The 13,624-nt window shown below is 42.9% G+C and overlaps 1 protein-coding gene across 5 annotated transcripts in view; it reads left to right on the forward strand.

Annotated features, from left to right (window-relative positions):
• The window catches only part of FCHO2 (FCH and mu domain containing endocytic adaptor 2), a 167,120-nt gene that overhangs the window by 83,499 nt on the left and 69,997 nt on the right, over nt 1-13,624 (forward strand). For all 5 annotated transcript variants that reach the window (XM_073679650.1, XM_073679676.1, XM_073679659.1 and 2 more), the window contains exons 7-8: nt 6,471-6,569; nt 10,047-10,143. In XM_073679650.1, the coding sequence (XP_073535751.1) occupies nt 6,471-6,569; nt 10,047-10,143 (196 nt within the window). The remainder of the gene's footprint in view (nt 1-6,470; nt 6,570-10,046; nt 10,144-13,624) is intronic.

Raw genomic sequence — 13,624 nt, forward strand, 5'->3', positions numbered from 1 at the left:
AAGAATTAAATAAAATGGTGTGTTTTATTTCAAATAAATTATTTTTTTCTGGGTGTAGTGTGTTTTTTATTTTTAACACTTTGTAGGTTAGTAATGGGGGTGTCTTATAGACGCCCATAATTACTAACCTGGGCTTCATGGCAGCTGGCGCTGACATGAACCCCACCACTATTACCCCCTGCCACCGCACCAGGGCAGCATGGAAGAGCTATTTCTGGGGCGGCTGACGGCTGGTGTTTCTAGCCTGGGAGGGGGCCAATATTCATGGCACCCTTCCTGGGCTATTAATATCAGCCCCCAGCTGTCTGCCTAGCCTTTGCTAGCTATTAAATTAGGGGGGACCCCACATCATTTTTTTGGGGGGGGGTCCCCCATTTTAATAGCTAGTAAAGGGTAGGTATTCAGCTGGGGGCTGATATTAGTAGCCTGGGAAGCTCCGTGGGTATTACCCCCTTCCCAGGCTTCAAACATCTGCCCCAGCTGTCTGCTTAACCTCCGCTAGAGACTAAAATTACGGGGACCCCCACGCCAATTTTTTTTTAAATAAATCCTTTATTTTAACACTAAATGACAAGTACAGTAATCAACACTGTCACTGTACTTCATATATATGTGACTGACATGTTTCTATCTATCTAATCTATGTGTGAAGCTCTATTCTGTCTGTTATAAATTGTCGGGTACCGCTGCTGAATTGCCGGCCGGCTTTTTTAAAGAGACGGTGCATGAAAACACTATTATTTTTTTTAATAAATCCTTTACACTAAATGACAAGTACAGTAAGCAACACTGTCACTGTACTTCATATATATGTGACTGACATGTTTCTATCTATCTAATCTATGTGTGAAGCTCTATTCTTTCTGTTGTAAATTGTCGGGTACCGGTGTATGCCGCTGATGAATTGCCGGCTTTTCGCTTAATACATTCTACATTATTCTTAGTTGTTTTCCTTCATGTAGAATTAACCTACAAGGAAAGAAAGGGTTTATTTTCCTTCCGATATTTGTGTCCCATTGACTTGCATTGGTTTCCGGTATCTGAATCGGCGATATCCGATACTTTTTGGGTATCGGTCCGATCCAATCCGATACGATATTTCCTGATATCGGAAGGTATCGCTCAACACTATTGACCAGTCATGTTTGTATCGTGTGCGCCCTCTAGTGTCTGCAGCTCATAATGCAGCCGTTGTCATTTGTTTTGGGTATTTTTCCAATGTTTCTTGTGTCAATCTTCCAAGCAGTCTATTTTTCTTTTTTATTTTGATGTCTGGGCCCTCTATTAATAAACCCTTAACTCTCTGAATTAGATGCTTCTTTATATTCACTGGAAATAGAAAGAAGTTATTCTGATACTTTGGTATTAAAATTCAAGAATTATCAGCAGATCCCACTTGTTTTCCCCCAATATCTGCTATCACCTTTCTGGGCTTATTATATTTTTATCAGAAAAAAAAATAGCAACAAGTCAGCTCACCTTGAGGGGTGTAGAGTATGTACAGACTCGCACGGATCCAGTCAGGGCAGCTGTGATGAGAACTAGGAAAAAAGATTAAGACCAACATCAAAACGCGTAGGTCGTAACTCTTATGGTGCACTAATGCCAATGAGTATTATGTTTTTAAAAGCTAAGTTTTACTAATTATTTAGCAGTTCCCGCTGGATCATTTTGTATTTTTTCCTTTGATAGTTTTTATATTACAGAACTTTGGATTGGTTTTATAGGAATTTGTAAAGCTACAAATTGTATGTGGCTGATTTTGAGAAAGAAATATCTTTTTCCACTGTATGATGTTCACTTTGTGTTCTGTGGGAAGCGCTGCCACCTAGTGGATAACATCCATATGTTTCATATTGAGCAAACACTTGTAACTTTCTATTCAGCCTACAATACTCTAACATATTGCAGAAAGGCTGAGTGAGAAAATGTCCAGGTCTCTGTGTTGGCATATGCCAGCTTGGTTTACTGGAGGATTTGTATCTGTACTTTGCATACAATCATTCGCTCTCCCTCTCCCTGCGCTCTCCCTCTCCCTGCGCTCTCCCTCTCCCTGCGCTCTCCCTCTCCCTGCGCTCTCCCTCTCCCTGCGCTCTCCCTCTCCCTGCGCTCTCCCTCTCCCTGCGCTCTCCCTCTCCCTGCGCTCTCCCTCTCCCTGCGCTCTCCCTCTCCCTGCGCTCTCCCTCTCCCTGCGCTCTCCCTCTCCCTGCGCTCTCCCTCTCCCTGCGCTCTCCCTCTCCCTGCGCTCTCCCTCTCCCTGCGCTCTCCCTCTCCCTGCGCTCTCCCTCTCCCTGCGCTCTCCCTCTCCCTGCGCTCTCCCTCTCCCTGCGCTCTCCCTCTCCCTGCGCTCTCCCTCTAACACACTGACTCTCCCTCTAGCACACTGACTCTCCCTCTAGCACACTGACTCTCCCTCTCCCTCTAGCACACTGACTCTCCCTCTCCCTCTAGCACACTGACTCTCCCTCTCCCTCTAGCACACTGACTCTCCCTCTCCCTCTAGCACACTGACTCTCCCTCTCCCTCTAGCACACTGACTCTCCCTCTAGCACACTGACTCTCCCTCTCCCTCTAACACACTGACTCTCCCTCTCCCTCTAACACACACACACACACACACACACACTAAACTGTACAGCCATTGTCTAAATACATCACCATAATATTTAAGGTAACCGAACGGGCGAACACTTGGCAGATGAGGTTTAATGTAGATAAATGTAGAGTAATGCACCCAGGAGAGAGTAATCCTATTGCTGCATATACATTAAATGGGAGTATACTCAGGACTACAAAACAGGAGAAGAACTTGGGTATTCTGGTTACGAGTAAGCTGAGCAGCAGTACTCAATGTCAAGCAGCAGCTGCAAAAGCAAACAAGATTTTAGGATGTATAAAAAGAGAAATAAAATCTTGTGATCCCATTGTATTGTTACCCCTTTATAAATCACTGGTGAGGCCACATCTGGAATATGGGATCCAGTTTTGGGCTCCACATTTTAAAAAAGATATTCAGAAATTAGTCAGTTCAAAGGCGGCAACTAGATTATTACAAGGGATGGAAGGTCTCTCATATGATGAGAGGTTGAAAAAGTTGAGCTTGTTTAGCTTAGAGAAACTACACCTCAGAGGGGATCTCATTTACATGTATAAATATATGTGTGGTCAGTACAAAGGTCTAGCACATGACTTATTCCTTAAGGCCCCGTCACACTTAGCGACGCTGCAACGATCCCGACAACGATACGACCTGTCAGGGATCGTTGCTGCATCGCTATGTGGTCGCTGGTGAGCTGTCAAACAGGCAGGCTCATCAACGATCAGGGGAGCAGTGACATCGTGGAAAGAATCTTTCCACGATGTCCTGCTCCTGGTTACCAGCCTGCTGAAACAGGAGCAGGCTGGTAACCATGATAAACATCGGGTTACTAGGGGCACACGCGCACCTAGTAACCCTTTGTTTATCATGGTTACCACTCTGTTACGGTGAGCAGGAGGTTACCGCTCACTTTAGCAGGCTCGTAACCATGATAAACAACGGGTTACTAGGTGCGCGTGTGCCCCTAGTAACCCGATGTTTATCATGGTTACCAGCCTGATCGCTGCTCCCACTGGTTACACACAGCGATGTGCGCTGACCAGCGGGAGGGCAACGACCAAAAAATGGTCCAGGACACTTTGCAGCGATCAGCGACCTCACAGCAGGGGCCTGATCGCTGCAAAGTGTCACACATAGCGACATCGCTGGTGAGGTCGCTATTGCGTCACCAAAACCGTGACTCAGCAGCGATCTCGCTATGTGAGACGGGGGCTTTACACAGACCATACTAAGGACCACGGGACACTCATTACGGGAGAAAGAAAGGCGATTCTGGCACCTAAACAGGAAAGAGTTCTTTACATTCAAAGCAGTCAGGCTGTGAAATGCCGACCACAAGAGGTAGGAATGGCTGACACTATAACAGCTTTCAAAAAAGGGCTGGACGATTTCCTCGATACACATAACATTGTGGGGTACAGTTAAATTAGACAAAATGTTACACCTATAGTAGTAGTACTTTTGATCCAGGGTTCTTGTACTGATCGCCTTTCTCGTGGTCAAGAAGGAATTTTTCCCCGTGGTGCAAATTGACTGAATGTGTCCTGGGGTTTTTGCCTTCTTCTGGATCAACAGATTTAGGTATAGGGATTTTAGTAATACAATAACAGTAATGCAAAAACAAAACTAATTAAAAAATTATAAACTGGTTTATTTGTAATTGTAATAGTGCAGTAATAATAAAAATGGTAATTTATTTGTGAGGCCTAGTTCCAGTAAGTTAGTGTAGTGTTGGTATGGGGAGTACAATTGGGGGATAAAGGTTGAACTTGATGGACCTAGGTCTTTATTCAACCTACGTTACTATGTTACTATGTAACTAGAATCATTATGGCGATGGTCTGCTAATGATTGGTTTTGAACAATGGAACTTCCTTTTTGAGAGCTTGCTGTAAAGATATATCTCAGTTTAGATTTATATTAAATTTGTGCCATTTAACTCTTTAATAACCTTGTCTGGTTAAGGCTTAAAGGGGTTTTCCCACAAGCAAAGTACATTTTAATCAATAGATCTTGTAATAATAATAACTTCCACAATTGGATGTGTTTAAATAAAATGTTCCTGTGCTGAGATAATCTTAAATATGTGTTATGGCTGTGTACTGTGTAAGGCCTCTTTTATACTTCAGTGTGTCCGGTACGAGTGGTGAGTTTCCACATGTACCGGAGACACTTACACACGTAGACACATTCAAATAAATGGGTCTGCGCACATGTCTGTGTGTTTCCACGCACTGTGTGTCCGTGGGCGAAACACGTTGACATGTCCGTATTTTTAGGGCTGCTTGGGCTGCAATCCGTGTGTCATAAGTGTGACCTGTACCGGCAGCTGGGAACCAGCGCTACAGTTAGCATTGCTCCCAAGCGCAGGGTGCTCCTGGTGTAAAAATAAGAATAAAATAAAAAATCCTTATACTCACCTGTCCCCCGAAGATATCCGCCGCTGTAATTCACCTGACCCCTCACGGAGAGGAGTTGAAGAGAATGACTCGCTACAGCGAGTGGGCCCCTGCTCTGTGCTGAGCTCAGTGAGTAACAGGACACCGCTTGCTGAGCGCAGCTCCGGGGCCCGCTCGCTGGAGGGAGTCATTCTCCCCGGCCGGATTACAGCGAGGGACTTCTTCGGACAGGTGAGTATAAGGATTTTTTAAATGTTTTTCTTATTTTTAAACCAGGACACAGCGAGAGCAGACTACTACTCTCATCACTGTCCCTTGCTCGCACAGATCGCAGCGCAAGCAGGGGACAGTGATGAGGGCAGCGCTTGGGAACAGCGCTAACTGTATGCTGATTCTTTGGCGTCGGTACGTGTGATCCTGATGCGGCATGTGTGCCACTCAGGTGCACACGGATATCTGCGGTACTGTTTTTCCGGTACCGGAAATACCAGGATGTGTAAAACCGGCCTAATGGCTGTGTCTGACCGTGTAAGAACATGGTCTGATCATACCGCAGCAACTACCATCCCCTGTAGTATTATTGTTTATTCTTTTCCTCCCCTCCCCCGCCCAGGAGCTGTGGTATGATCAGACCATGTTCCTGTGTGGTCAGACACAGCCATTACACAGTACACAGCAGGGGCACATTTATAAGATTATCTCAGCACAGGAACATTTTTTTGAACACATATAACACCAATTTTCTTCTGTGTTTTAAGCTTCCAGTGCAGAAGCCTTCTTCTATATGGTAATACATTATGGGTCACTATGACACTGACTAATATAGAACGCTAAATGTTGTACTAACTACAGTGTGTGAATTGATGTGGTCCCAGGACTGAGCGTACACCAGACATCCTGATGACCCAATCACAGGTGATGTCCCTATATTAATGCCACTGTTGCTCCTGACTGTGGCAGCAAAAGATTAAATAGCTGGGATCATGGGGTCCTCCAATTCCAACCATAGGAGTAGGAGCGGTCACCCACCCTGGGGAAGCAGCAGGCACCATTACAGGGCCTATTCTACTGCACCATATAAACAGTGTGCCTGTAGATAAAAAAAAAAAAAAAAAAAAAAGCTAGTTGCTGGGCATTTAAAGGTTGTTTCTCATCCACATTTCCTTTTATTGAATCGACTGATCATACCTTTCCCCTGCAATGACTATTTGTAAATGACCACCTATCGTATTAACTTTTAGCCAAAACTCTTCATTTCCAGCAGTGCACATAAACAATATTCACATGGAATCACCCCACAAAAGAGAATTGTGAATTCTGTATGTCCCTTTACTGACAGCCGTATTGTCAGACTGGGGATGGAGCTTACCATTTATAGGGGGCAGCATGAATAAGATGAATGTGTTAGTGTGCCATCATAATTATGTGTCGGACAACAGATTTACTTACTTTTGGTGATTTACATTCTGCAGAAATTCCAGGACATTGAGGAGGCGCACCTTGTCCGAGTGAAGGAGATCATTGGCTGCTTTTCCCATTCTGTTAGTGAGGTCCACATCCAGATAGGCCAGGTATGTTCATCTCGTGATATTTAAAGGGCTTGTCCACTATTGGATCACCCTTTATTAATAGGCCCAGTGTGCAGCATAAAATAGTAAAAAAAAAAAATCTATGCTTACCTTCTGGATCAATACTGTTTCTCTGATCTCATTGCTGTTCCTCCCTCTTGTCACCTGACATCAATAAAATCACGTGACCACCGTAACCGGTCAGCGCCCGCTGATCTGCTGCTGCCTTTACAGTTTTGGCACTGGAGCCGATTTATCAATACTGTGTAATTCTCAGATGGTCAAACTTAGACTGAATGGTCTTAAAATGCACCAAATTTATCATAGTGGTTCATGATGTTTGATTAATAGGCCATATTTTAACCCCTTAACCCCTGAGGGTGGTTTGCACGTTAATGACCAGGCCAATTTTTACAATTCTGACCACTGTCACTTTATGAGGTAATTACTCTGGAACGCTTCAACAGATCCCCCTGATTCTGAGATTGTTTTTTCGTGACATATTGTACTTCATGATTTTGGTAAAATTTCTTTGATATCACTTGCGTTTATTTGTGAAAAAAGCGTAAATTTGGCGAAAATTTAGCAATTTTCAAAATTTGAATTTTTATGCCCTTAAATCAGAGAGATATGTCACACAAAAGAGTTAATAAATAACATTTCCCACATGTGTACTTTACATCAGCACAATTTTGGAACCCAAATTTTTTTGTTAGGGAGCTATAAGTGTTAAAAGTTGACCAGCGATTTCTCATTTTTCCAACAAAATTTACAAAACCATTTTTTAGGGACCACGTCACATTTGAAGTCACTTTGAGAGGTCTTTATGACAGAAAATACCCAAAAGTGACACCATTCTAAAAACTGCACCCCTCAAGGTGCTCAAAACCACATTCAAGAACTTTATTAACCCTTCAGGTGCTTCACAGGAATTTTTTGAATGTGGAAGAAAAAAATGAACATTTAACTTTTTTCACAAAAATGTTACTTTAGACCCATTTTTTTTTATTTTCACAGGGGTAACGAGAAAAAATGGACCCCAAAATTTGTTGTGCAATTTCCCCTGGGCACGCAGATACCCCATATGTGGGGAAAAACCACTGTTTGGGCCACGGCAGGGCTCGCAAGGGAAGGAGCACCATTTGACTTTTTGATTGTAAAATTTGCTTGAATAATTAGCGGACGCCATGTTGCGTTTGGAGAGCCCCTGATGTGCCTAAACAGTGGGGGTTCCAAGTGCTCACTATGCATCTAGATAGGTGCCTTGGGGGGTCTAGTTTCCAAAATGAGGTCACTTGTGGGGGAGCTCCAATGTTTAGGCACACAGGGACTCTCCAAATGCAACATGGTGTCCGCTAACAAATTGAATGGAAAATCGGCTCAAATTGTTAGCGGACACCATGTTGCGTTTGGAGAGCCCCTGATGTGCCTAAACATTGGAGCTCCCCCACAAGTGACCCCATTTTGGAAACTAGACCCCCCAAGACACCCATCTAGATGCATAGTGAGCACTTGGAACCCCCAGGTGCTTCACAAATTGATTTGTAAAAATGAAAAAGTGTTTTTTTTTTTTCACTTTTTCATTTTTACGAATCAATTTGTGAAGCACCTGGGGGTTCCAAGTGCTCACTATGCATCTAGATAGGTGCCTTGGGTGGTCTAGTTTCCAAAATGGAGTCACTTGTGGGGGAGCTCCAATGTTTAGGCACACAGGGGATCTCCAAACGCGACATGGTTCCAATTTGTTAGCGGACACCATGTCGCGTTTGGAGAGCTCCTGTCAGCGCTGGACAGGGAGAAGATAGTTTGGAGATGCACTGCGCATGTCCAAAAAATCTTCCTGCTGTCTGGTGACCCGGATGTTGTCATGACGACATCGGGTCGTCATGGCAACATCCTGGAAGCCGCGGCAGACAGCGCTGGAGGCCGGAAGAGGAGGTGAGTATCTGCGATCACCTCCCCTTGCCACCGCAATGCTGCGATCGACTTCGATCGCAGCATTGCGGGGGTTAATGTGCGGGGAGCGGTGCGGGACCGCTCCCTGCACATAGTACCGGGTGTCAGCTGTGACAATCGCACAGCCTGTGTGCGCGCGCGATCGCGATGACGTACTAATACGGGTCTGGCTCCCAGGGCACAGACGCGTATTAGTACGTCTAATGTTGTTAAGGGGTTAAAGGGGTTTTCCCATGAACAAAGTTCACTTTAATCAGTAGATTTTGAAATAATAATAATTTTCACAATTGGATGTATTTAAATAAAATGTTCCTGTGCTGAGATAATCTTATAAATGTGCCCCTTGTAATGGCTGTGTCTGACAGTGCAGGAACATGGTCTGATAATACGACAGCTCCTGGGCAGGGGGGGGAAGCAAAAAAAGTTAATAGACATTACAGCTTTGGATTGCAAATTCTTTATTTGAGAGAAAACATTTTTTAAAAACAGGCAGTAAAATGTTTTACCTCAAAAAGAATCAGCTGTGATCCCCTACTGTAATGTTTGTATACTCTCATTTGCTCCTCCCCCCTGCCCAGGAGATGTGGTATGATCAGACCATGTTCCTGCACAGTCAGACACAGCCATTACACAGTACACAGCAGGGGCACATTTATAAGATTATCTCAGCACAGGAACATTTTATTTAATCACATCTAATTGTGGAACTTATTATTATTCCAAGATCTATTGATTAAAATCAACTTTGTTCATGGGAAAACCTGTTTAAGACGGTCTAGCCTTAGACCTGGATTCATCAAATCTTTGAAAATTCCCCTGATGTTGATGCAGCGTGAGACTGCACTAAAATTTTACGACTTTTGTCTGTCTCATGACAATTTTACCCAGCTCCGACTAAGTGGACAGAACTGAGACAGGGGTGTGGCAACCCCAATTCATCAAATTCATGACGACCATTGGCGTTCCTTACACCACAAATCTTACTCCAGTCTTTGATGGGCTTAAGATTTGTGGCGAGGTGCGCACAGTTTTGCACCACTTGTCAGATGTGCCGGAGTCACAACCTCTTAATGAATCGAGTGTCTGACTCCAGCATATCTCCTCTTCAAGACTGGTGTGAAAAACGCTGTCCTTGAAGAATCAGGGCCTTAGTTTGCACCGCTTTTTATTCGGCTTTTTTATGTCCGATGTGAACTTTGCAATTTTGGAGCATTTTTTTGGCTCACTAAGTCACATATGATACCAACTCCTTTCTGCGAGGGCACGACCCCATGTCGATCAGTGTGGAGTACGTGTCTAAAACATATAATAAATGTAGCCCGTGTCATGGATGTCCGTTTTTGTTTGTTACGCAAATCTCTCCAGTTTTACGGCGCTTTTAGTTTGGTAAATCTCGCAACTGCGTATTCTCCATTTACTCTAGTATATGATATGCTGTTTCCACATTGTGTTATTGATGATGCTTCCTGTCTGGATTCCTAACTGTTATTACACTTACAGGCTCTTCACTTTCCTTATTTCCAGGGACATGAAGACTTTATAAATAACATGGAGAACATCACAGTCGAAAGTTTATTGGAGAAGTTTGCAGAATCCAAAGGTACCGGGAAAGAACGACTTGGTGAGTGCGGCTGCCGGCACCTGGATGTGTATGAGAGGATAATTCATGCACCTGTGTGACCGGTCATACTGAGCCGGGGAAATGCCGTGTGTCACTTATGGTAATTCCCACGTGGCTCCCGGACTGGTGAATGTCATGCCTGATTGATTTGGGAACCGCATGTCCCCCCCCCCTCCCTCGAAGCATCAATGTTTAGTTGATGGCAGTCTGTTCTGTATGCCCAGTCAGGCTACTGCTATTAGGAGAGACACGCAAGTCTTCTGCAACTTTGTCTCCCATCATTTGCCCTCATCTGCGAAGAACTTTTTCATGAGGCGCTTATAAAAAATGCTGTTACTTTTAACCAGTGATGTGCCTCACGTCTAGTCTGCGCCCCCATGTCCAGCACATGTCAAGTCTACTTATGCTATTTCCTGATCACGATATATAATCTTACCTCCAAATCATTCTAAAATATTCACCTAATTGTCTTAGGAAGGCGTTAAAGGGAATGTATCATCAGAAAACGACCTATTGTTTAAATTAGTTTTTTATGTTGTAATTTTTTTTTACTATTTTTGTGTTTTTTTTTTTTCTCAATTTTCCATATCTTTTATATAAACAAACTCAGAAATCTTGCAATATTCACATTGGCCACTAAACTTAAAATTCGACTACAATGACAGGTAACTCCTCTATATAGTGAGCGATCAGAGGAGAAAGTGTGACAAGTGCTTTTGACAAGAGATGTGTCAGTGGGCGATCTTGTAATACTGTAAAGACACAGACAAATCAATAGATTCTCCCCTTTCCCAGTTAGTCCCATCAATTTATTAGTTACGATATAGGATAATATAGGGTAGGTGTTTAGTATAGTATAAATGTATAAATTGACTAGCTACAGTTGTGCTCAAAAGTTTACATACCCCGGCAGAATTTTTCCTTTCTTGGCTTTATTTCAGAGAATATGAATGATAGCAAAAAACCTTTTTCTCCACTCATGGTTATTGGTTGGGTGAAGCAATTTATTGTCAAACTACTGTGTTTTCTCTTTTTAAATCTTAATGACAACCAAAAACATCCAAATGACCCTGATCAAAAGTTCACGTACCCTGGTAATTTTGGCCTCATAACATGCACAGAATTTGACACAAATGGTTGTGAATGGCTACTAAAGGTAACATCCTCACCTGTGACCTGTTTGCTTGTAATCAGTGTGTGTGCATAAAAGCTGAGTGAGTTTCTGGGATCCCGACGGACTCTTTCATCCAGCCACTGACGTTTCTGGATTGTGAGTCATGGGGTAAGAAAAAAAATTGTCAAAGGATCTACGGGAAAAGGTAGTTGAACTGTATAACACAGGAAATGGATACAAAAAAATATCCAAGGAATTGATAATGCCAGCCAGCAGCGTTCAAACTGTGATTAACAAATGGAAAATCTGGGGCTTTGTAAAAATCAAACCACGGTCAGGTAGACCAACAAGAATTTCGGCCACAACTGCCAGGAAAATGGTTCGGGATGCAAAGAAAAACCCACAAATGACATCAGCTGAAATTCAGGACTCTCTGAAAACTAGTGGTGTGGCTGTTTCAAGATGCACAATAAGACTTGAAGAAAAATGGGCTGCATGGTCGAGTCGCCAGAAGAAAGCCATTACTGCGCAAATGCCACAAAGTGTCTCTCCTACAATACGCCAAACAGCACAGAGACAAACCTCAAAACTTCTGGTACAAGGTAATTTGCAGTTTTGAGACTAAAATTTAACTTTTTGCGCACAACCATAAACGTTACATTTGGAGAAAGATCAACTAGGCCTATGATGAAAGGAACACCATTCCTACAGTAAAGCACGGAGGTGGATCACTTATGTTTTGGGGATGTTTGACCTACAAAGGCACAGGAAACTTGGTGAAAGTTGAAGGAAAGATGAATGCAGCACGTTATCAGCAAATACTGGAGGCAAATTTGCACTCATCAGCCCAGAAGCTGCGCATGGGACGTACTTGGACTTTCCAACATGACAACGATCCAAAACACAAGGCCAAGTCGACCTGTCATTGGCTACAGCAGAACAAAGTGAAGGTTCTGTAGTGGCCATCTCAGTCTCCTGACCTCAATATCATTCAGCCACTCTGGGGAGATCTCAAGCGCGCCGTTCATGCTAGACAGCCCAGGAAATTACAGGAATTGGAGGCTTTTTGCCAAGAAGAATGGGCAGCTTTACCATCCGAGAAAATAACCTAATCCACAACTACCACAAAAGACTTCAAGCTGTCATTGATGTTCGAGGGGGCAACACACGGTATTAAGAACTGGGGTATGTGAACTTTTGATCAGGGTCATTTGGATGTTTTTGGTTGTCATTAAGATTTAAAAAGAGAAAACACAATAGTTTGACAATAAATGGCTTCACCCAACCAATAACCATGAGTGGAGAAAAAGTTTTTTTTGTTATCATTCATATTCTCTGAAACAAGGCCAAGAAAGGAAAAATTCTTTCGGGGTATGTAAACTTTTGAGCACAACTGTATATTGTATTATTCATAATTTAATATATTTATATTCTTAAAATTAAAATGAATCGTTTAGGGTTGATCGCATTTGTTTTACTGATCATTTATTAGTATTTGATCAATTAGTTGCGTTAATTAATTTGTTCATTTTTGTACTAATATACACATTCAAATACTATGTATATATAATTTGATAAGAACGTATTTCCTGCTAAAATATAACTAATACTGTAGAGTGTACATTTATATATAAAAAGTAATGAAATGGCACGTCATTCTTGGGGTATGTGCACATGTTGAGTATTTTGTGTGCAGAAATTTCTGCATCTCTTGGCAGGAAAACACAGCCTCGAAAACATTGCATTTTGCGTGCTTTTTTTCAGTGCTTTCAATAGGTGAAAAACGCAGAGAATTGACATGCTGCCGATTATTTTCTGCACCAAATCTGCAAGTCAAAAATACTCAACGTGTGTATGACACTTTAGGATTCTCATTCACTTTGCTGGCATCAGGTTTTGCTAGCAAATCTGCATGGCAAAAACCCACCAAATCTGCAACATGTGCACACAGCCTTATACTGCAGAGGAGGCGTATGCCCTTTTATGTTCTGACAGTGAAGAAAGTGCAATGTTAGATGGCGATGATGATTTTGAGGGCTTTAGTTGCAGCGACAGTGATGGCTCAGAAATGAGCAGTGATTCTGGTCCATCCTCAAACATGACAAGGACCAGTACAAGAGGGACACATAGCGCTACTGGAGAAACATCTCCAGATCAGAGAACCCTGCCCAGTACAAGCAGTGAACCTAGTACTAGTGAATTGGTGCACGCCAATGTACAAGGAGCTTTGCCACATGATCTAGCATTTCCCAGATGGGAAGCTTCGGATTCGGCTGCTCCATTTATCCCTGATTTTGATGCCACTCCTGGTATAAATATGGAGGTGGAAGATTTTTGACCAGTTCATTTTTTTAATTTGTTTGTGAC

This window comes from Phyllobates terribilis, unplaced genomic scaffold (genome assembly GCF_046119375.1).
Source record: "Phyllobates terribilis strain yellow unplaced genomic scaffold, ASM4611937v1 Scaffold_1__5_contigs__length_1240528914, whole genome shotgun sequence".
NCBI classification, from domain to species: Eukaryota; Metazoa; Chordata; class Amphibia; order Anura; family Dendrobatidae; genus Phyllobates; species Phyllobates terribilis.